This window comes from Mesoplodon mirus (assembly GCF_964341445.2).
Source record: "Mesoplodon mirus genome assembly, chromosome: 13".
NCBI lineage: Eukaryota > Metazoa > Chordata > Mammalia > Artiodactyla > Ziphiidae > Mesoplodon > Mesoplodon mirus.
Window position 1 is genome coordinate 12,753,737 of NC_138989.1, and position 22,882 is coordinate 12,776,618.

Genomic DNA, 22,882 nt, shown 5'->3' on the forward strand with positions numbered 1-22,882 from the left:
GAAACTGCTTAACACAAGAGGTATGTGTGCACGTGTGCATGCGGGCATGTCTCTAGCGCGCCCAAACCGTGCTGTTAGTATGAACGTGCGATCTGCGGCATGCTATGCACGGTAGTTCACGCACTGGGCTCGCACACACATGAGCACACTTGCCCATCTGTGGTTCATTTTGGAAGGTGCAGTTGCATCCACATCAGTGACTTTGGGGCCCTGGCCCCCCGTCCTCCACGGCTCACTTCTCAGTGAGTTGCCTTTGCCCAAGCTCGCGGGGGGTGGGGGTGGGGGCAGGGGGCAGGACTGTGCACGGAGATGGTGGGGCTGTGGCGGAAGTCAGAGCGCTCTGTGCGTCTCTCACGGGGAGGCGTGCAGCTGTGGGCCAGGTGAGCTCGCCCCTACGCCCGGCCTGCCGTTGTTCTGTGGGGAGGCCTCAGTGTCTTGATCTGACACTGAGCAGACAGACGCCAAGGTGAGAGCCACTCGGCAGTCCCCTCTTCCTCCCTGGGGACCCGCGGATGTGTTTTCAGTTCCTGATCTAAGTGTCCCCTTGAGTTTGCTGAGGGAGGGCAGGCAGCAAACAGCGTGCAGAGCTAGGGGGACCCCTAGGTGTCCCTCATCCATTTTGGAGCTCTTGGGTCTGAGATCATAAGCATGAAGGGCTCTCTAGCAAGGAGGACTTGGAAGAGCACTGTAGGAGGCACTGAAGCTCAGAGGGCCCTGGTTTGGAAGTCAGGGGGTGTGACATAAAGGGACAGACAGTTCACTCCAAACAGCTTCAAGGAAATAGGCAAATTTTTAGCCCCAGAAGTGGGGAGTTCAAGGTGGAAACTTCAGGCATCACCTGCCCCAGGGCTTCAAATAGTGACATCCGGGCTCTCGCTCCATCTTTCAGTCCTGTCTCGCTCAGTTTGGATTCCCCTCCAGGTGCCATGAAGGCTGCAGGGACCCTCAGGATTGCCTTTAAGTCTTCTTTGTTCCAAAAAATGTCACTGGACCAAGTTGAGTCATGTGCCCATCCATGAGCCAATTATTGTGGCTGGGGACTTCCCCTGATTGGGCAGGCCTGGTTCACGTGGCTGCCTCTGGCATCAGTAAGAGAGGGCGGCTGGGCAGTGTGGAGCAAGATGGGGAGAGGAGAATTGGAGCTGGGCCGGTTCCTGTTTTTTCTGCCCCTATCATAGGCTTCCCACCCAAGGTACTTGACCTACTCTCGTCAGAACTTTCAGTGGTCGCCAAGCCCCAACCGCGTCTGCCACCAGGACACAGAGATGAGTGAGCCATCGCCTCTGCCCCCACCCCCAGCTCCCAGCTTGCGGGTGGCGGGGGGGGGGGGCAGGAATCCACTATGGGGAACTGCTGAAAAAGAGATAAGAGCCTCCAATGGAGGAGCCCAAGGGTGCTCCAGGCCCTGAGGAAAGTCTTTAGAGAACCAATCAGATCAGAACCAGGTTCTGGGGGAAGAGGGGGAGGGTGCCAGGTGGAGAAAGGGGGTGAGGTCCGTGCAAGTAGAGGGAAGGGCAGGTGCAAAAGCACAGAGGCATGAAAGGGCTTAGGGAAGCTGAGACCCACATGCAGTAGCAGTAATAATGATAACTACTGGCTTAGCCCTGGGCTGAGGGGCGTTGCTTTATCATGACCAACCTCACCAGCCCTATGAGATAGGTGCTGGGAAGTTAGTTCATACAGATACAAAGCACTTAGCCCAGTTCCTGGCCACATAGACAGTCCCAGATAGATGTTTGCTCTGGTAGTAATAGTAAATAGTAATAGTAATAATAATTCTAACAAGGAGCCGTGGATGATTTTAGCAAAAGGGAAAAGATGAGCATGAGGGATTCGGGCAGAAGGAAGGGCGCAGAGATGGCTTAGAGCTGGGAGCCTCAACCAGGGTGATTTATTTACCCCCACCCCAGGGGACATTTGGCCATGTCTGGTGACATTTTTGGTTGTCACAATTTGGGAGGAGGGGTGCTACTGGCATCTAGTGGGTAGAGGCCAGGGATGCCATTAAATATCCTACAGTGCATAGGACAGCCCTCACCAAAGAATTATCCCGCCCACATGTCAATAGGTTTGAGGTGGAAAAACCTGAGTTTAGGTGAAGTATGATGGGGGCTGTTGCAGGACACAGTATGGATTGTCAGAAGGAGGCCCTGGGCAGGACAAGGGCCCTGGGGAGGCCAGTGGCTGGAAGAGTCTCCCTGCTGCCTCCCATCCTCTCCTTCCCTCACCAAGTGAGCATCAGAGAAGGGGCTGGCTGGGGGAGGTGTATGTCGCCAAAAGGCCTGCAGGCCCTGGCAGACTGCGGGCTACGCTCTCTCCGGTTGCGCGTGCAGTTCCCAAGTCACAGGCCCAACAAGTTCCTTGAGTGGGTGCAGATGTCCCGCATCCATGCGCCTCTTGCCACTTGGAGCCCCCTGCCAGAAGCCTGGACCCCTCGCCGCTCAGCTTGCAGATCACAGAGCCTGGGCAGCGGGCCTCCCCTTCAGTCCTCTGAGTCAGAAATGTTGATTTGTTATAGTAACGTGAGCACAGGGGAAGGACAAGAGGAAAGTGAGCAAGAGAGAGAGACATCAACAGCGAGTCAAAAACAGTGAGGCTGGGGGACTTCCCTGGCGGTCCAGTGGCTAAGACTCCACACTTCCAATGCAGTGGGTGCAGGTTCGATCCCTGGTCGGGGAACTAAGACCCCACATGCCGCATGGTGCGGTCAAAAAAACCCAAAAAAACAAAGCAGTGGAGCTGACCAAGAGAGACTGGGAGAGACAGACTCAGCAGGAGAAAGAACCCCCCAGAAAGAAAAACACAGACCGAGACTGAGAGATGGAGACTGAGATGGAAGGAGACAGACTGAGGGTTGTGGGGGCAACAGAGAGAGAGGAAACCAGACTAAGAGAAGGTAGGACAGATTGAGGTTAGCGAAAAGAGAAGCAGACCGAGACAGAGCCAGAGAGAGGAGGACTGAGTGGAAGGGAAGACGGAGGAAGTGAGCAAGAGAAAGGTTTCCTTGCAAACCCCATGGTCCTGAGCCCAGTAACCCTCCAAGGCTCTGCCCTATTTCAGCCATGAAACTGGGGAACTGGGGAAGTTTTCCCGTGGCAGGTCCGGGACGAGCAAGCATTGTTCACATTACTGCTGGTGTTCCCTGCTAACTGGACAGTAGCCAACAGGAAATTCCCGGGACAAATCTTTCCACTCAGAGTCTTTTAAAACGTTTATTTATTTATTTTAATTTTGGGGGGATTAAAAAAAAAGAGGGAGAATGAAAAAGAACAGAAAAAAGAAAAAGAAATGAGCCACTCGGTATAAGAAAAACGTATCTAGCAACAGCCCCAGCCAGGCCAGGGGAGGCTCGGAATCCATTGTGTCCACTCCATCCTGTTCTTCCTCTGGAAGGATTTATGACCTCACACTCCCATGACATCACAGTGCGTTGCCATGGCCCTGCTTTATTATCATAAACAAAGGGCTGATCCTTGGGACACTGGCTGGCTGAGCAGGAGGGGGTGGGGAGGCTCTGTGTAATGTGTTTTCTTGGGAAGGCAGCTTGTTCAGAAGTCTGAAAAGCTGTGAAAATAGTTGTACACACAGTACCCTCCGTGCAGCCCTGTCGCCTCTGGACAAGTTTGGCAATGAAGTCAGCTCCCTGCAGGAGGACCCTCTGGCTCAGCGTGTTCTCACTGCCAAAGAGCAGCTTCCCCGGGCTTCCCTCACGGCTCCAAACAAGGTTTTCATTCATTCACCCAAAAGGCATTGAGCGCCTACTATGTGCTAGGCACCGACAGAGCTGGGTTATTATAGATTGATGAAAAACCCAGATACGGGCCCTGCTGCCCCCTCCACCCCCTTCCCGGAACCTGGAATACTCAACAAGTATGCAGATAAATCAACAGGAATGTGTAAAATCATCTCGGGTTAAGTGTGCCGAAGGAAGCAAACAGGAAATGAGGATGAGAAGAATGGAGGGAGGAGGCTACTTAGACCAGCAATCTGGGAGGGCCTCTCTGAGGAGGTGACATTTTAGACAAGACCTGAAGGAGGAGAAAGAGTCAGCCGTGAAGAGTGGGAACAGGTGGCAGGAAGTGGGCAGAGACAGCAGCTCCAGGGAGAGTGACTGTCAAGACTGAAGTTCCCATCAGGGGTCTCTTCCTACATATTTTACAGCATCCTGGACAGCTGACTCCGATGAGAGGGCTGGTAAAGAGGAGTCATTTCGTGAATCTGAGTTGAGTAAAGGCTCTTTCTGGACCCTGCTGCAGCAGTGCCAGTAAACCCCCATTCCCGCCTCGAAGAGAGGTTTGCAGGGCTGTCAGACTGGCACTTGGTGGGAACAGATTAGCCAGGAGTGAAGGCACCTGTAGGACCCCAAACCCGCTCTCCCTGGCTGAGTCAGGTGATGCTCTTAAGCCGCAGAAAAGAGAAGGAAGGGCAGGGGGAGGGCAGCAAGTGGGACAGATGTGGGCACTGCCTGCTGGTCAGGAGGCCAGATGAGCAACAGAGGGGTAAGCCATTCCCCCCTCCCAGGAGATGGACCCTGAGGGAGCTAGGACCCTAGACCTAGAATGGGATGAGGACTTCTAGGTCATCAGTCCAATGATGGGGACAGATGGGGACATGAGGCCCAGAAAGGGGAAAGGCCTGGCCTGAGGCGGCACAGGAAGTTAGGGACAGAACTCTGCCCCTCACTTGTTTTGTAACCTTGGGGAACTCACTTCATGTCTCTGAGCCCCCATCCCCATTGTAAAATGGGAAGAATGTACAGAAAGGGCTTTGCACAGCTGCAACATAGTTGCTGTTTTCTACCCCTACTTTTCCAAGAACACATTTATTAAACCCTGCCAGGCACTGTGCTTTGGACTTCTCATACATTCAGCTCCTTTAATATTCAGGGAAGCCCTAAGAGGTAGACACGGCTGTCCCCATTATACAGATAAGGAAACTGAGGCCAAGAGAGGTTGAGTAGCATCCGAGGTCCCGGGGCCAGATCCCACCCCTGACCTGACTGACTTCAGATGGAGCCCATGTTCTCGACCACGGAAGGGTGGCCTGTTCCGTGGTACATAGCTGCGTGCAGGCAGGAGGTGGCGATGGCGACCAGAGAGGGCTGACCCTCTGACCCAGAGCTAGGAAGGAGTGAAGGCTGCAGAGCTGTGAGAGCCGGCTTGCAGGCCAGCAAGAGTCATGGTGTGCCAGAGGCCCACAGGACAGCAGGGAAGGAAGGACGTGGAGAGGAAAGAGGACTGCATTCTTCACGCTGAGTGATATTACCAGAGGCATGAATCTAATTTTTATGTCCGATGCACATTTAGGCTTCTCCAGATCAGGGTAAGGAAGTGTCCGTTCACACACTAGTAACTCAGCTGGGTCCAGCTAACCAGTTGAAAAAGCATCTATTTGGGAAATTAAGGGGTGGGTGGACCATTAGACTAGGTGTCAGGCACCTCAGCTTCTAGGGAAGTGTCACATCTAATGAATATCTACCCCTGGGCTAAGCACTTTACTGACCTTGCTTTATTTAATTCTCACCACATCTTGTGATATTGTTTCCCGATTTATAAATGTAGGGACTGAGGCCCAGAAAGACTCCAGTCCTGGCTGTGTGCCCCAGGGTAGAGATATAATTTCTCTGGGTCTAAGTTTCCTGTTACAAAAAAGTGGAAGGATGGGTCTTAATTAGGGGTTGGGGAACTTTTTCTGTAAAAGGCGAGATAGTAAATATTTTAGGCTTTGCAGGACACATCGTCTTTTTTCAGGTGTTCAATTCTGCCCTTGTGGCATAAAATCAGCCATAGACAATATGGAAATGACAGATGAGCATGGCTGTGTTCCAATAAAACACTATTTACAAAAACAGGTGACAACACTTTACACCCACTAGGATGACTATAATTGAAAAGTTGGTGAGGATGTGGAGAAATCAGAATCCTCATACACTGCTGGTGGGAATGTCAAATGGTATAGCACTTTGGGAAACATGGTACCTCAAGGGTCAGAGAGTTATCACATGACTCAGCAATCCAACTCCTAGGTATATACCCAAGAGAATTGAAAACATATGTTTACACAAAAACTTGTACACTAATGTTCACAGCAGCAAAATAGTCATGAAATAATAGTCATAATAGTCAAAAAGTGGAAACAACCCAAATGTCCATCAACTGATGACTAGATAAACAAAATGTGGTCTGTCCATACAGTGGAATATTATTTGGTTGTAAAAAGCAATGTAGTACATCTGATACATGCTACAACACAGATGAACCTTGAATTATGTTAAGTGAAAGAAGCCAGACACAAAATGCTCCTATTGTATGATTCCACTTATTCGAAGTGTCAGGAATGGGTAAATCCATAGAGACAGAAAGTATATTAGTAGTTGCTTAGGACTGGAGTGGGGAGAATCAAGGGACTGGGGGAGGGGGAGGGGGGATGCTGATGGCTAAAAGATATGGGGTTTCTTTTTGAAGTGATGAAAATATTCTAAAATTTACTGTGGTGATGGTTGCATCTATCTGTGACTGTACTAAAAGCCTTTGAATTGTACACTTTCAATGAGCAACGTTTATGGTATGTGAATCATATCTCAGTAAGGCTGCTATTAAAAATTTCATTTACTGGGACTTCCCTGGTGGTCCAGTGGGTAAGACTCTGTGCTCCCAATGCAGGGGGCCAGGTTTGATCCCTGGTCAGGGAACTAGATCCCACATTCATGCTGCAACTAAGAGTTCGCATGCCGCAACTAAAGATCCCACGTGCTGCAACTAAGACCCGCCCGGCGTAGCCCAGGAAAAAAAAATTTTTTTCATTTACTGATAAAGCCAAAAAAAGAGGGGGCAAGAGGGAAATCTTGGGAGTGGATAGAAATGTTCCAAAAATTGATTTTGGTGCCAGTTGCATGACTGTATATATTCACAAAAATATATCAAACTTTACATTTAAAATGGGTGAATTAATTTATGTAAATTATATCTCACTAAAGTCCTTAATGGAGGGGGGAAAGTAGGCAGCAAATTGGAATTGGCCCATGAGCCATGTTTTGCTGACCCCAATCTACATGATGATCATATCAGGACTCTAGATTTCAAGTAGGCAATAACCCAACTCAAGCTGATTTAAGGAAAATGAGGAATTTCTTGATGCACACAACTGAAAAGCCTAGAGGCGAGGTGCGCTTCAGGCACTGTTGGATCTAGTACAAATGTCACCAGAACTCCATATTGCTTCCACTCTCAATTTCCATGAAATGGCTGCCAGCAGCTCCTGTCACATTTTCCCAGGTTCGAGTCCAGCAGAGGAGAGTGAGTAGCCTTTTCCAAAGGCTGTAACAAAAATCATTGTGTCCCGTTGGTTCTGATTGGGCCACATGCCCATTTCTGATTCACTCCCTTTGTCCGGGAAATGCAGGGTTCTGATTGGCCAGTCCAGAGTCACATGATCCCTGAAGCCCAGGGACTGTGCATAGGGGTGGCAGGGAAGAGGTGGCTCCCTAGAGGAAAATTGGGGAGCTAGACCAGGGGGACCCAACAACAGAATTCAGGAAGTGTTTCTTACGCCAAATATTTTTGCTTAAGTAGTTCCAAAACACCAAAGGAGTTAAATAAACATTGTTAGTCATGTTCTATCAATGACAAATTGAAGCCCCCAAGAGTGAAGACAGCCTGCAGGTCACTGGCAAAGCAAACCACCCCCAGCCCCCAGCCCCAGCTACTTCACCTTTGCTCTCAGCATGAGGTTTAACTACCTGTGAGTCAAGACAGAAGGGGTCATTTATTCAACAGACGGTTATTACAGCCAGCCACACACACCATGTCTGTAAAATTATCTGAGATCGGGAAATTGAAAGGCCTGGAAATTCAGGGGCAGACATAAAGGCTGTGCAGCAGAGCACACAGGCTGGCTCTTGGGCTCCGGGGTCAGTGCCCCACTGCCCGGACAAGCCAAGCCTTTTTGCGGGTGGCAGCAGAGCCCTGAAAGGTCTCCTCCGACACCGCCAGCTGAGTCACTGTCTTCACCTCTCCAGAGGGGGAAACAGGATCAGATCAAGAGGAAATCAGAAAGTCGGGGTCCTGGGTCCTAACCTCAGCTCTGATGCTAACATGCTGTGTCACAAGAGGTAGCTTGTTTGTCTGGGCCTCAGTGTCCAATGAGAATGAGAGCCTTTTCACTCTTCTGCCAGCCTTGATCTGACCCTGGCCCACTTCTGTACATGCATCGCCTCCCACGTCCCCCAGTCTCCCACTCCATCCATCCTGGCTTCTCTGTTCCTTGCATATTGCTGCTTGTTCCCACTTCTGAGCATTTGCACTTGTTCGCTCTGCCTGGAAGACTCCTCCTCTCCCAGCATCTTCCCAAGACTATTACTTCTGGATCACTGGGGGTCAGCTCAGGGAGACCTTCCCTGGCCACCCACACCCCCTTGAGCCCCAAGGTGAGACCCTCAGGTCTCTCTCCCTGACAATATCCAGTTTTGTCTTCTCAGTAATGGGGCCCAGCTCCAAGATGCTCAACACGGGTTTATTCATTGGACAGAAACAATTATAGGGCAAGTAGGGACAATGTGCATCTCTGACCCAAACTCCAAGGAAGACGCGGTGCTACTGTCCAATCCCCCAAACTGGGGCCCAAGCATAGGATGGTGTCCAGTCTGTCCTGACTTTTCTTTCTTCTGCTTGTTTCTCCCAGCAGTTGTTGGTCCTGAAGCCAAGCATGCATGTCCTCCCTCCCCTGCACCGTCCCACAGTGCTCTGTGCCAGCAGCCAGGGCAGATGCCCTGTCCCCAGCCAGAGTGGGTACAGGCCCTAAACACCTCCCTTCAGTCAAGACCCGTCCACGGGTCCTGCCAGCTCCATGCTCTGTGCCTTTGCAAAACAGATGCCCTCCTTCCCCTGCCCTTTCCTTGCCCATCTTCATCTTGACGCCCCCGTCCCACGGGCCCGAGCCTCCTCTCGGCACCAAAGCACCATACTTGTGTTTCCTGTGGGCCCCTGCCTGGCTTCCTGTGTTCCAGCCGATCCTTTTGCCTCAACACCCTTCCCTATTCCTCTGACCAGCTCCTGCCACCTCTCAGCGCCACCTCTTTCCAGAAGACTCCTTGAAACCCCCCTACGCTGCCCTAATAGGGTTGGGAGTCCCTTTTCTCTCCTGAGGCCTCTCCAGCCACCAGATTCTGCAGCAGCCCTTCCCTCACTGGAGGGAATTACCTGCCATCCTCTCCCCAAGTAGATGTGAGCATCTTGAGATCAGAAACGACATCATTTGTCTTTGCTGTTACTGCACCTGTGTGCCTGGCACCCAGTAGGTGCTCAGGAGATGCTTTCTTGAATGACAGGTGTGTGTGTGCAAGTATGCATATGCGAGTGCTCTGGAGGCAGGGGCTGTGTCCAGTGTGCCCAGTGCCTCAAAGAGCCTGGCCTATGGTGAGTCTCAACAAATGTTCAGAGAATGAATGAATGAATGAATGATTCCTTCAAGGCCTGTGTGAAGTTACCTCCTCCACACAGAGTGACCAGCCATCCCCATTGGCCCAGGATGTGGAACTTCCAGTGCTTAACCCGGGCAAGTCCCAGGCAAACTTGGATGAGTTAGTCATCCTGCTCTACCTGCCACCTCTGTGACCCCCTGTAAGACCTGATCCCAGTCAGGCTGCACTAAATCCCAGTCACTTGATACTGTTGTGTATTTTAATGGCTTTCTAATACTTTCACACATTTGTGGCAGTCTTCCAATATTACTAAAGGACAGGGGCCATCTTTGTTTATGGCCCACCATAACCATTCAGGGCCAGACAGAAACAGGCTTGGAAAGATCTTCATCTTTCTCATCACCATTTACTAAGGCCTTGTCTAAGCTGTTCTTATACATTTTCTTCTTTAAGTCTCCCAATGACTGCGCAAAGTAGGGATTTTCATTTTACAGATGAGGCTGTTTTCAAAGGCCAGAGTTGAAGCCAAGACCAAGGTAAGCTCACATACCTTGGAAGTCGCAGGATAGGAACCCAGGACGATCAGAGGTCATAGCTTTTGCTTAAAGAGCACCCAGAGGTAGCCCCTCTCCGGCACCCGGGTCCTCTGAGGTCTGATGGTTTCCTTCGCCTCCCTTAGCCCCTGCATGCACAGCTGGATGAAAGTGCCCCCCACCCCGCCCCAGCCAACGGAGACAGATCCTTCAGCTGCCAGAGCAGGGACCTGAGTTTTGGAGAGGAGAGAGTAAACATGATTCCCAGGTGGTGAGAAAACAAGTCACTCTCCAGCTCTGGAGATTGGACAGGACCAGGTTTGAGGGCCGGGAACCCTTCCTTATCTGTAACAGTTGTGCCATCATCCCGTCAGACCCAAGAGCAGGCAAAATGGGTCCCCCAAGGACAGGAGGTTGTATTAGTCTTCTGGGGCTGCTGTAACAAGTTACCAGGAACTCAGTGGTGTCAAACAACAGAAAGGATTCTCTCATGGTTCTGGAGGCCAGAAGTCCAAAATCAGGGTGTCAGCAGGCTTTGGTTCCTTTTGGAGGCTTTAGGGGAGAGTCGGTTCCCTGCCTCTCTCTTAGCTCCTGGTGGCTCCAGGCAATCCTTGGCATTCCTTGGCTTGTGGTTGCATCACTCCAATCTCTGCCTCTGTCTTCCCATCACCTTCCTCTCTTTTTGTCTCTGCATCCTCTCCTCTTCTTATGAGACACCAGTCATCAGATTTAGGGCCCAACATAACCCCAGGATGATTTCATCTCCAGGTCTTTGACCATATTTCCAACTAAGGTCACACTCTGAGGTTACCAATGGACATGAATTTGGGGGGACCCTATTCAACCCAGTACATACAGAGGTTCATTGCCTTGGGTCCTCCCAGTGTCTGCTGAAAACCTTACGTGCATTCCCGTGCCCTCCCTCCGCAGGACACCCCTGCAACAGCTGCCATTGGGAGAGCCACACACCCCCTCCCCCCAGACCCATGGAGCCTCCTGACATGCTCACCCCACCCTCCCAGCCTCCCTGGAAGTCTGAGGGCTCCACAACAAGCCCCACACGCTTTCAGGAGTCGCGCGGGAAAGACCACAGTTGCAGAATCCCAGCATTCTGGGAGAAGGAAAAGGAAAGTGCTGACTTAAAGATTGAAACCCTGACAGATGTAGCACTTTTTAACTCTGCGATGGACCTGTTGGCACTTGTCGATCCCAGCACGTTTGCTAGTGTGCATTTTCATCAGAGGGCTGAGCCTGCCCCAGCTCCCATTGCCTGCCTCGCCTCTTTGCTTCCAATTCCTTTGCTGGGTTGGTCCTGCCTGTTCTCTTTCCTGATTACTAACCTCCCCTCCCCTTTCCCTCTCTCTCTCAATGTCTCTCCCCGCAGAGCCCCATACCCCAGGCTTTTCTTCCTTCTGTCTTCTTTCCTCTCCGACTCTGGGTCCCCTCTCCTCCTCTTCACTTGGTTCAGCAAGATAAACATTTGTGGAGCAGCTACAGTAAACCGGGGGCTGTGAGAGTGACAGGATGGAAAGACAGACAAGACGGGTTGTACTCACCCCTTCCTGCCCTGCTCTGTTCTCTGTGACTCTCTCCTCGTCCCTCCCCTCCTCGCTCAGCATCTTGTCTCTCTCTTCTGTTTCGCAGGCCAGTTGAACCAACTCTTCCCTGCTTTGTACCAGGCGCTCTACTACGTGTTGTGGATGCAGACAGGACCAAGATGAGGTCTCTGCTGTCTCAGAATCTCCTGGTGTTTCTCTCTCTCTCTCTTCCTTCTTTTTCTTCCTCTGACATCCTTCCTCTCACTCCTCCCAAACCCTTACCGCCATTGTCCATCGCCTTCGCCCAAGCCCAATCTCAGGCTTCAGCCTCGCAAACGAGAGAGGCAGGGTGCTAATCTCATGGCCCCCTCCACTGATGGGGCCAGGCCCAGCCGTGTTGCCGACAGTGCTGGAGCCGCTGGCTGGGAACAGCTGATGCATGTGGACAGACAGGATCCAAAAGGCCCTTGCCCTTGCTGGCCTCCGCCCAGAACTGCTGATCAGCCAGATATGTCTGACTGCACAGGAGCAGTTCTGAGAGGCCTCAGCCCTGCGGGCAGTCAGGAAAGGCTGATGCGGGTGGACACATGATCAGGAGCAGAACGGAAAGTTCTTTGGCTGCCTCTGAGCTGGGCTGGCTGATTGGAATGGACGTGCGGGGTCACTGGTTGGCTGGACACTGGGGCGTGGGGGGCAGGGGGGAATTGAAGGAGGATGATGCCCAGGTGCTGGAAACCATGGCTAAAAAGGAAATCAGGAGTGGACAGTGACTGGGCTGGAGGTTTCAGGACCACCCTTGCCAGGGCTGCTTTCCTGAATATCCAGGAGGTCAAGAGGAAGGCAGCTCCGGGTTCAAACCCTGGATCTGTTCACCGTGCTTAACCCCACCCCTCCCACCTCCCCAAAATCTGTTCTACCCAAGTGAGGATGTCAGGCATGGGGCTCCCATTTCTCTTGCTGTGATTGGTTCCCCAGTGGTTATGTGATCCAATGACAGCCAAGGAGACACGCGGGAAAGTCTGCTGGGGCTTCTGGGAAAACTCCTTCTCCCTCATAAGAAGGTGATGCTGGACAATCATGGTGACATTGCAAATCCTGCAGCCTGGGACGAAGTCAACCCTGAGGATGTCAGGTCCGAGATGGAAAGAAATAGTGACCTTGAGGATATCATGCAGCCACCAGCATCACGCCCAGCGTGTGCCCTTCCTCGGATTTCTTATTATGTGAAATAATGACTCTTAGTGTTTAAGGCCATTTGAGCCTAAGTTGTGTTGTCTGTAACTTGCAGCCTAAAGCATCCTAAATAACAGACGAGAATCATTAGGATCATAATGCCTACACCCCAGGACTGCCGAGAGGATTCGTGAAAGGATGCATTTAGCTCAGTCCATGGTACGTAGAACGCACTCATAAACACTGTGATTGTTACCTACATACCAGTACGTTATACACGATACACGATACTTGCAGTCGGTTACACATGGGAGTCACTAGTGCTGTTGGCCAACTGTCTCTGGTTCTCTCCCCGCGCAAGCACAGTGCAGTAGTACAGACCCCGGAGGTGCTGTGGGTTTGTTCCAGAGCACCACAATAAGGTGGACAGTGAAATAAAGCAAGTCACTTAACTTGTTTGGTTTCCCTGTGCATATAGAAATTACAGTTACACTGTACTGTAGTCTATTAAGTGTGCAGTGTGCATACCTTAACTAAAAAATACTTGACCGTTAAAAACTGCTAACCATCCTCTGAGCCTTCAGTGAGTTGTAATCTTTTCCCTTTAGTCACATCAAAGATCACTGATCACTGATCGTAGATCACCATAATAGATATATAATAATAACAAAGTTGGAAATATGACGAGAATTACCAAAATGTGACAGAGACAGGAAGTGAGTAAATGCTGTTGGAAAAATGGCGCCAATAGCCTTGCTTGACACAGGGTTGCCACAAACCTTCCATTTGTTAAAAAATGCAGGATCTGCGACGCACAGTGAAGGAAGGCATGGCTGTTCTTGGTTCCTTCGCGGGTGGGAGAAGTCATGTGACTATTCACACAAGCTGGCCCTGTTCCCACCACCTCCCAGTACCCGAGTGGCCCCTCATTTTGTCAGCGTTGCCCTGTGCCAGGTCCCTCAGGCCATCAGTGCTCTGGCAGAGCTGGCAAAACATCACCTCCCTCAGTGACACTCAGGCAGAGGTGTCCGTGGCAAAGCTGGCTGGACTCCAAGGGTCTAGGCTGTCTCTCAAGTCACACACAGCCATTTCTCCCCATGGCACCCACATGGCACCTGGGGGCAGCTTGCCATGTTGAATTCATCACCAGGCCCCGTAGGACTGGTGTAGCTTGGAGCTGCTGTTTTTATCTGTCACTTTCTGTGTGATGAATTACTTCTGGGGGGACCCAAATTGTTCCTCCTGAACTCTGGCCTTTATAGGGCTTTCCTGTAATTCCAGAAGACATGGCTCTGTGTTTCAGCCCCACTGGCAGACAGGAGCTTACCTCAGCCCCTATGAGAAATCAGTGATTATTTTAAAAATGAAAGAAAGAAAAGTGTTGGCAATGGTGTGGAGGTATCGGAACACTTGTGCATTACTTATGGGAATGAAAAATGGTACAGGTGCCATAGAAAGCAGCAAAAAGCTCAATATAGAGTAACCCTATGACCCAGCAATCCCACTCCTAGGTAATGAGATAGATAGATAGATAGATAGATAGATAGATAGATAGATAGATAGATAGAAAGATAGATACACACACACCCAAGGGACCTGAAAACATGACCATACAAAAACTTGTCCACAAATGTTCATAACATTATTTATAAAAGCCAAAAAGTAGAAACAACCCAATATCTACCAATGGATAAACAAAATGTGGCATATCCAGACAATGGAATATTATTTGGCCATAAAAAGTAATAAAGCATTGATGCACGCTACCATGTGGATGAACCTTGAAAGCATGAGACAATGTGAAAGAAGCCAGTCCCGGGGCTTCCCTGGTGGTGCAGTGGTTAAGAGTCCGCCTGCTGATGCAGGGGACACGGGTTCGTGCCCTGGTCCGGGAAGATCCCACATGCCGCGGAGAGGCTAGGCCCGTGAGCCACGGCCGCTGAGCCTGCGCGTCCGGAGCCTGTGCTCCGCAACGGGAGAGGCCACAACAGTGAGAGGCCCACGTATCGCAAAAAAAAAAAAAGAAGCCAGTCCCAAAAGGTCACGTGTGATATGATTCCATTTATATAAAATGTCCAGAATAGGCAAATCCATAGGGACAGAAAGCAAATTAGTGGTTGCCAGGGGGTAAGTGAGTAACAGGTACAGGGTTTCCTTTTGGGGTGATGAAAATGTTTTGGAACTTGATAAAGATAATGGTTGCAGAAGATTGTGAATGTACTACACTACTGTATATAAAATAAACAATGAGGACTTACTGTATAGCACAGGGAACTATATTCAATGTCTTGTAATAACCTATAATGGAAAAGAATAGGAAAATATATATATATGTATAACTGCATCACTTTGCTGTACATCTGAAACTAACTCAACTGTGTTAGTTTCAATTTAGAGAAAAAAAAGTTGTGCATGTACTAAAGGCCACCAAATTGTACACTTTTAACATGGTTAATTTTATGTTATGTGAATTTCACCTCAATTTTTAAAATATCAGTTATTAGAAATGTGTGTGGAGGAGGGGAGGGCAGGCAGGCAGGGAGGGGAGAGGCATGGCATCCAGTCCCAGAAATGCCCAAGCCCCCTCCTGCCCGGCCCCAAACCCAGTCTGACACATAGTAGGTGCTGAACAAATGTCTGTTCCTCCCCTCCCCCTCCCCACTACCTGCTCCCTATATAAAAAGGAAAAAAATTCTTTTAACCACCGTCATTGCCGTACTTGAACATTTGGACTGAGTCTTGTCTGCCTTTAGGGAAGGTCTTGTTTACCTTTGTGCCCTGACCACAAGCCTGCCCTGAGATCTGCATTCCCTCCAGCATTGCTGGAGAAAACGCTGCCCAGCTCCAGCTCCACCCGGCATAATTACACATTATGCTGGGTCTCACTGCCACTGTTTACAGAGCCAGCATCGTAATTAACGGTTTATTAGGGTCTTTCGGGCCGGCTGGGATTCCCCAGCTGCAGTGAGCTACAGTGTCTTCTGGCTGCACCTCCCTCCCCCTGCCATTCAGGAAAGACCTGGTTTCGGTGGCCTCTGGCCAGAGTCCCTGCACACTTCAAGAAAAGTTTCTTCCCTGACAGTTCCTGAGGTTCCCTGGGCTGGAAGCTCTTTTGGGGGTGTTGAGAGGAAGTGGGGGTGGGGACAACAGCTGTGACTCTGGCCACCTCTGTCCCTCTCGGCCAGAAGGGGAGCACCTGCTACTTACCAGACATGGAGTAGGGTGGATGGAGAGATAAGGAACCTCACAGTCTAGGTGGGGGAGGAAGAAAGAGGAGGAGGTGGTCACCTCCTGTAAGATTCTGAGCAAGACCAGCTATGGAATTTTCGGGGCCCAGTGCAAAATGAAGATGTGGGGCCCCTTGTTAAAGTTACTGAGAATTTCATGACAGCAACAGAGCATTAACAAGCGTCACCCTTCTAAGTGCCAGGCCCTGTGGAACTGTGCAGGTGGCGCATCGGTGAAGCTGGCCCCGGCTCAGAGCGTTAGTAACAGCCAGCGTGAACTGAGCACTTACTGTACGCCCGTGGCCGGAGGCAGCAGGGGTTAGGAACACAGACCCCAGCTCTGCCTCTTGTCTCTGTGATCGTGGACAAATTATGCAGTATCTCAGTGCCTCACCTTCCTCGTCTCTGAAATGGGGGTGATACTAATAAAAAGTGTGGATCTGTGTCTGCCACGTAGTAACTGCTATACGAGCATTCACTGCTATTACTTAGTTTGCAAGGATGGATTCAGCTGATAGCCAGAAGAATCTAAAAGGTGGATGCTATGACTGTGCCCAGTTCCAAGTGGGGAAACCAAGGCACATACAGGTTAGATAACTTAACCTCAGTCACTCAGAGAGGCTCATATTTGAACCCAGAATCGCTCTAGCACCTGGGCTTTGGTGGTGATGCTGGCATGGAAGAGGGGGAAGATCTGTGTGAAGGGGCAAGAGGGGAGGGCCTTGCGTCCATTCTCGGGGTCAGAGGGGCAGACCACAGCCCCTCAAGCACCCCACTGTGCCTGGCTCTGAGTCTGTGCTCTCTAAGCGTGGGTGGAATTGAAGCACTGATGCTCCTTTGTGCCAGGCACTGTCTTAACACTTCACTCACATCTCAGTGTGTGTTTGATCATTTCCCTTGCAGATGGCGGCCTTCACCCAGCGCTATGAGACGTCTCCCCGCCAGTGTCACCCAGCCAGGAAGGGGTGAGTCAGAGGCTGCCCTCCCGGCTCTCTCGGGTTCCAAACTCCTGGCTCTTTCCTGCTCAGCCAGCTCCCCTCCGGAAGGAAGCTCTGCCCAGAAACATGCCCGGTTGGCATTGCTCAGCCTGGGAGCCTCGGTTGGCCCGGATCCCAATGCCACCCACGCTGCCCTTCTTCTGGGCCATAAAGATCCTCTCCTCTCACCCCTGCCCGGCCCTGGCAGGTAAAACAGCGAGACCACCCCAGGTAGTGCTCTCAGTAACGCTTCCTGACAGAGGGCGGCTGCTCTAGCCCCTCATCTCCATTATCCTCTACTTTGTGGCTCTGATGGGAATCCTCCAAATCCAGATGGGCAAGGAAGGCGGAGCTGTGACTCCATGGCCGTGGGCTCCCGGGAGCTCCCAGGGAAAGCTTTCCCTAGCAGTCCCCTCAGAGCCTGTGGATTCTCGCTGTGAACAGTCCAAAACCCAGCCTTGCCTTCAGAGGACCCTGGGCGTGAGTGAGGGTGGGGGTGTGAGTTTAGCGGTAGCCCAGGCTGGCCGGCGGCTCCCTATCCCCTGCGTGCCGTGAGAGGGAGACGGGAAAGGAGCAGAAGTCAGCTCGGAGTCAGGCATTTCCAGGGACAGTTCTGCCCCCGGAGGGGATCACTTTTTCCTCTTTGGGGGCAGCCATGCGCCCACCACAACTTGCTTCTTTCTTTTTCTTTATTACTTTTTATTTGAATATAATTTTGGGCTTACAAAAAAGTTGCAAGAGCAGTACAAAGAATTCCCATATACCCTTCACCTGGATTCTCCAAATGTAAACGCTTTATCACATTTGCTTTATCCTTTTCTGTTTCTCCCTAGATAGATATGTAGGAGAGAAAGATGTATTTTTTTTCAGAACCGTTTCACAGTAAGCTGCAGACAGAACACCTCTTTTTTTTTTTTTTTTTTTTTTTTTTGCGATATGCGGGCCTCTCACTGCTGTGGCCTCTCCCGCTGCGGAGCACAGGCTCTAGACGCGCAGGCTCAGCGGCCATGGCCCACGGGCCCAGCCGCTCTGCGGCATGTGGGATCCTCCCGGACCGGGGAACGAACCCGCATCCCCTGCATCGGCAGGCAGACTCCCAACCACTGCGCCACCAGGGAAGCCCCCAGGGAAGCCCCCAGAACACCTCTTTTACCTCTAAATACTTCAGCGTGTATTTCCTAAAAACAAATGACATTCTCTTACAGTATGATATCTTATAACGTAATTACCAAAATCAGGTAATTAACACTGAGACAGCATTATAATCTAATCTACAAACTTTATTCAGATCTTGCCATTTGTCCCTAGAATGTCCTTTATAACAAAAGGCAACTCTGGACCCCATATGGCATTCGGTTGTCATATCTCTCAGCCTCTTTCAATCTAGAAGAGTTCCTTAGTTTTTCTTTGTCTTTGAAGACACTGATGATTTTTAAGAGAAGTGGTCAGTTATTTGTAGAATGCCCCTCAGTTTTGGTTTGTCAGATATTTCTTCATGATTACTTTCAGGTTATACACTTTCAACCGGATGATCACAGAAATGTCCTGCATTCTTCTCAATGCCTCCTTAACAATTTGCCCCATTCTGGTGATGGGGTTAACTGTGATCACTGGGTTAAGGGATGCCTCTATATTTTAAAGCTAAAAACAAATAGAAAAACTTGAATTCTAGTCATACCCTCTCTAACTCCCAGCTCAGAAGCCACAAAAACCCCCACCACCAATTTGTTTGCTTACTCAGAAAAAACTTAACGTATCAGTTATCTATTGCTGCATAAGAAACCATCCCATGACACAGTAGCTTAAAATAACAGCTATTTTATTGCTTATGATTCTGTGGATCAGGAATTCAGATGGGGCCCAGTTCTTCATCTCTGTGGCTGCACTCTGCTGGGATCTTGGCTGGGGCTAAAAGATCCAAGATGTCCTCCCTCATCTGTCTGGTAGTTGGTGTTGGCTGTCAGCTGGGGTACTTGGTTTTCCTCCGTGTGGCCTTTCCAGCAGGATAGCTTGGGCTTCTTGACATGGTGAAAATAGAAGCTGCAAGGCCTCTGAGGGCTGAGGGCTGGAAGCTGACCAGCCTAACTTCCGCTGTGTTCTATTCTGAGGCCAGCCCTGATTCAATCAGAGGGGAGATAACCCTGCCTTTGGATGGGAACAGGGGCAACGCTGACTGCAAAAGAGCATGTGAGATGGGATTTGTTTGCTCAGCCATCTTTGGAGATAGAGCACACCAAGGGTGCCTGCTTACTCACCCAGAATGTACAAGAGAGCTACAAATGAGGAACTGGGCAGTCAGCCTTGGCTACGCCTTTTCCAGGGGAGTATCAGTCCCTACACTTGGAATGTTTCGTTTTCACTCTCCTTTTCAATTCTGTGCAATTCCAAAGCCTTTCTTGGGCATCTGTTATGTAACGATATATATGGAGCACCTACTATGTATGCAGGGCTCAGCGCTGAGGATCGAGGCATTAAACTGAGTTAGTCCTTGATCTCTGGGAGCTCATCACCTAGAGATAAAACTGAACTATAAACAAACCTTTGCAGGTGGTTGTCAAGAATGTGGGTGTGTGAAGGGTGGACTCCAGAGGAAGGAGGGGCTAAGTGTGGCTGGGGGCACTGGGGAAGGGACATAGAAGAGACCACGCAAGAGCTGACTCGTGAAGAAGGAGCAGGCCAGGCAGAGGGGGCAGCCTAGGGTGGGTGGTGGGCGTGCTGGGGAATTACCCCTACCCAGGAATGGCTGTCAGCAAGGTATGGTGGGGCTCAGGGGAGAGTGCAAGACTAAGGGGTGATCATGGACTGGAGTCTACAACCTCCAGTGCTGGTGTTTCTACCTCCTTCCCTTTCTTCTGTCAGAGTGTTTGCCAGCCCAGGTCTAAGTCCTTAACCCTGTAGACTCAGTAGAATCTCCATTCAATACAGACACGGGATGGGACAAGCGAGGAAGGGGGAAAAGACTTTGTAGAGAAACTTCTTTCATCTACATAACTAAGAGCTGGGAAAATGAGAGACCAAATGCAGTCTGGGAGTTTAGGAGTTTGGAATGGGGGATGAGAGAATGGGAGAAAGGAGGGGACAGCTTGCATTTGGTGCTGCTGCGGGGTTTGGACTCCATACAGTAAGGATTTGGTTACTATTTGATAGCTAGACGGCAGTTCTTTGCATGCAACTAAGTCATAGAAGGAGCCATATGGGAAGCCATAATTTATATGGGTTACGTATTTTTATATACATGCACCAACAGTCATGAGGGAGGTCACAGTTTTAAAAGGAATGTATTCTTGAAAATCTTTACATAATTAAAACCTCAACTAATTCAAGCATAGCCCTGAAAGGGGTGGCGAGCCTGTCTGTTTACATCCATTAAAATGTCTCTAACACATGGCCGCTATGCGCCACCGGTTAAATTTCACTCAAGCCATTCGGTTTTGAAATGATGCAATTACCGATGCCTTTTTTTTAAACTGAGAAGATTTGCATGATTCCACATTTTGCACCTAAAGGGAGGTTTTATTTCATACATATTTTTATGTTGCAGTATTTCTTATTTCATATTCTCTCTCTCCCATGTTAGACCCTCACTCACATATAAGGGAAGACATTGCAGTAGGGCGGGTGTCTTGGGAAGAATCCTGTGGTTAAGAGGGGACCTCTGAGGGTTTCTGGTGCCTCCCTCTTCATGAATGAGACAATAGAGGCTTGACGGGTTTTGTCTCCAAGATGCTACAGTGAAAGGCAATGAAAGGTAACCGAGGAAAATTCCTCACTTGAACTCAGACATGTGGGCCGATTTTCCTGTTCCGGCCAAATAACATAGCAGTGGAGAGCTTGGGTTTTGTAGTCTCTGCCACCTGCTAACTTTCTGACCTTGGGCAAGGCATTTTTCATCCCTCTGAGCCTCAGTTTCCTCATCTACAAAAAGTGGTTCCTAATAGCCACCTGAAGGTGGAGATAATAGGTAACATGGTTCTTCGCACAGGGCCAGACTCAGTAAATGCTCAGTAACAGGTAACCATCATGCTTACCGCTTACCATTACAACATCACCTTGGCCTCTGTGCCTTGCTTATCTGTTTACTTTGGTTTCCCAGCCAGACTGTGAGTCCCTGAGGGCTCACTGGTGTTTACAGTCCCAGCCCAGCGCACAGAGCCGACCCAGGGAATGCTGGATGTCTGCTGGACTCCACACAATGCACCCCACACGATACGGTGCAGGGAGCTGTGGGGTGGGTTCCATATGCCCTTGGGGATCTTTTCCTTCTTCCTTCAAACTGCAATCCCAGGAGCTTCCTTGCTATCTCTGGGGGCGGGAGGGGAAGCAATCCCCACCTCCTCCCTTTCTGGTGAGATGTGGTGAGATGTTTCTCTGTGCCCCACCCTTCCACTCAGGGGTAGATGGAACATGCTGGTAAACGTCTTTTACCCCCAAGCACTGGGGACTCAAAGGGGCAGATTTGCATTTTAAACAACCACTGAGGAGCAAGGGCAGTGCTAAACACAGAGAAAGAGCTCGCTAATGCTAATGGGCCAACTATCTAGGGAGACTTTCCTAAAGAGAATAATCTCCTACCTGCTCAACCTACAGAGGGCTGGTGCTGTCAGAACCCTAAGTATTGGTGTCTGTCCCCTAAACAAAAGTTGACAGAGACCAGAACTTGGAGAGGAAAGAAAATAACTTTTACGACACCTATTTCATCTCTGACTTCGAATCTTGCCGAATCCCCCAACTCCCGGGAGTATGACCTCCACTTTGCAGATTAGGAACTCCTGCTCAGAGAGGTTAAGTGACTGGTTGGAGAACACACAGCCTACAGGCTGCAAAGCCGGGATCCAGACCTGATTTGTGCCACACCAAGGCCAATGTGCTTTCTTGCATCTTTCCCTCAGGCAGAGGCCATGAGGCCAACTCAGAGGAATGGAATGTCTGACATTCATGGGCCTCTCTGACTCCCCCAGAAGCTCCTGGGGGATCTTGACTCATGTGTAGGAAGTCAGTCCCCTCAGCCCCCAGCCTGCCTCCTCCCCAAACCCACCAGATGTCTCAGCATTCTCAGAACCCACCTTGTACTCCTTGCGGTGCTTTGGTACACACTGTTCCTGAGTCTGGTTTTCCCTTTCCCCACCCCTTTTGCCTTGAAAACTCCTTTACCTCCTTAATGATCCAGATCAAGTGTCTCCCTGACCCTACACATATAACTCACACCCTTATTTTTTCTCCCATTCAAGAAAGGCTTCCATGTACCTTTGTACAGGCTGTGCACTGCACAACTCTAGAGGCACCATTTGCAAAGATCACAGTGGTGTTGTCTAGATGTTCCTTTATATGAGTGGTAATAATGTCTGTTTGTGGCTGTAAATCTGAGAGTAAGGATGAAGTCGTGATAGGCACCACACCCAGTGCCTAGTACAGGGCCTACTGCTTAACAAATGTTGAATGAATGAATGAATGAATGAATAGATGAATGAAAGAATCTTACAAGATACAACTCTAATGTACAGAGACCACAAACATCCCAGTACTTGCCCTTCCAAACAAGTGTTTCCCCTGCCATAGTCATCTCTCCAGGGACTTACTCTCTTATTCCAGGAAAGCTCTCAATGCTTAAAGCCCTTTTGGAACTCCTCTCTAGGGATTTCCTTCAGAGCCAGGCTCCAAGCCATGCAAGTCATCCCTGCTCGTTATTTTGCAATCACGGATCTTTTCTCACCCAGAGCGATCCCAGCCAGCTTCATCTCCTACCTTGTTCATCAGGCCGGGCTCCATTTAACTTTGGACTTCATCCAGAAAGCAAGTCCAGTCTCCAAGAGCAAGGACCTGCCTGTCTCTGAGGAAACGTCAGGACAAACTGCCGAGGTGCTGAAGACTAGTCAGCAGCCAGCTCCCGAAATACCGTGCCAGGGCTGCTGTGTCTGGGCAGCCTGTCTGGCCAGGGGTAGGGCTTCCCAGGGACCTCCTTTGAAGGAGCATGCTTACTTCGCCATGTATGTTCTGGTGTGCAGACGTCAAAAATTCA

The 22,882-nt window shown here is 50.1% G+C and overlaps 1 protein-coding gene across 3 annotated transcripts in view; it reads left to right on the forward strand.

The window, feature by feature from the left end:
- The window catches only part of SPRING1 (SREBF pathway regulator in golgi 1), a 223,297-nt gene extending 206,464 nt beyond the window's left edge, over positions 1-16,833 (forward strand). For all 3 annotated transcript variants that reach the window (XM_082640491.1, XM_082640487.1, XM_082640494.1), the window contains one exon: positions 16,793-16,833. In XM_082640491.1, the coding sequence (XP_082496617.1) occupies positions 16,793-16,818 (26 nt within the window). In that variant the 3' untranslated portion in view covers positions 16,819-16,833. The remainder of the gene's footprint in view (positions 1-16,792) is intronic.
- Positions 16,834-22,882: the final 6,049 nt, after the last annotated feature.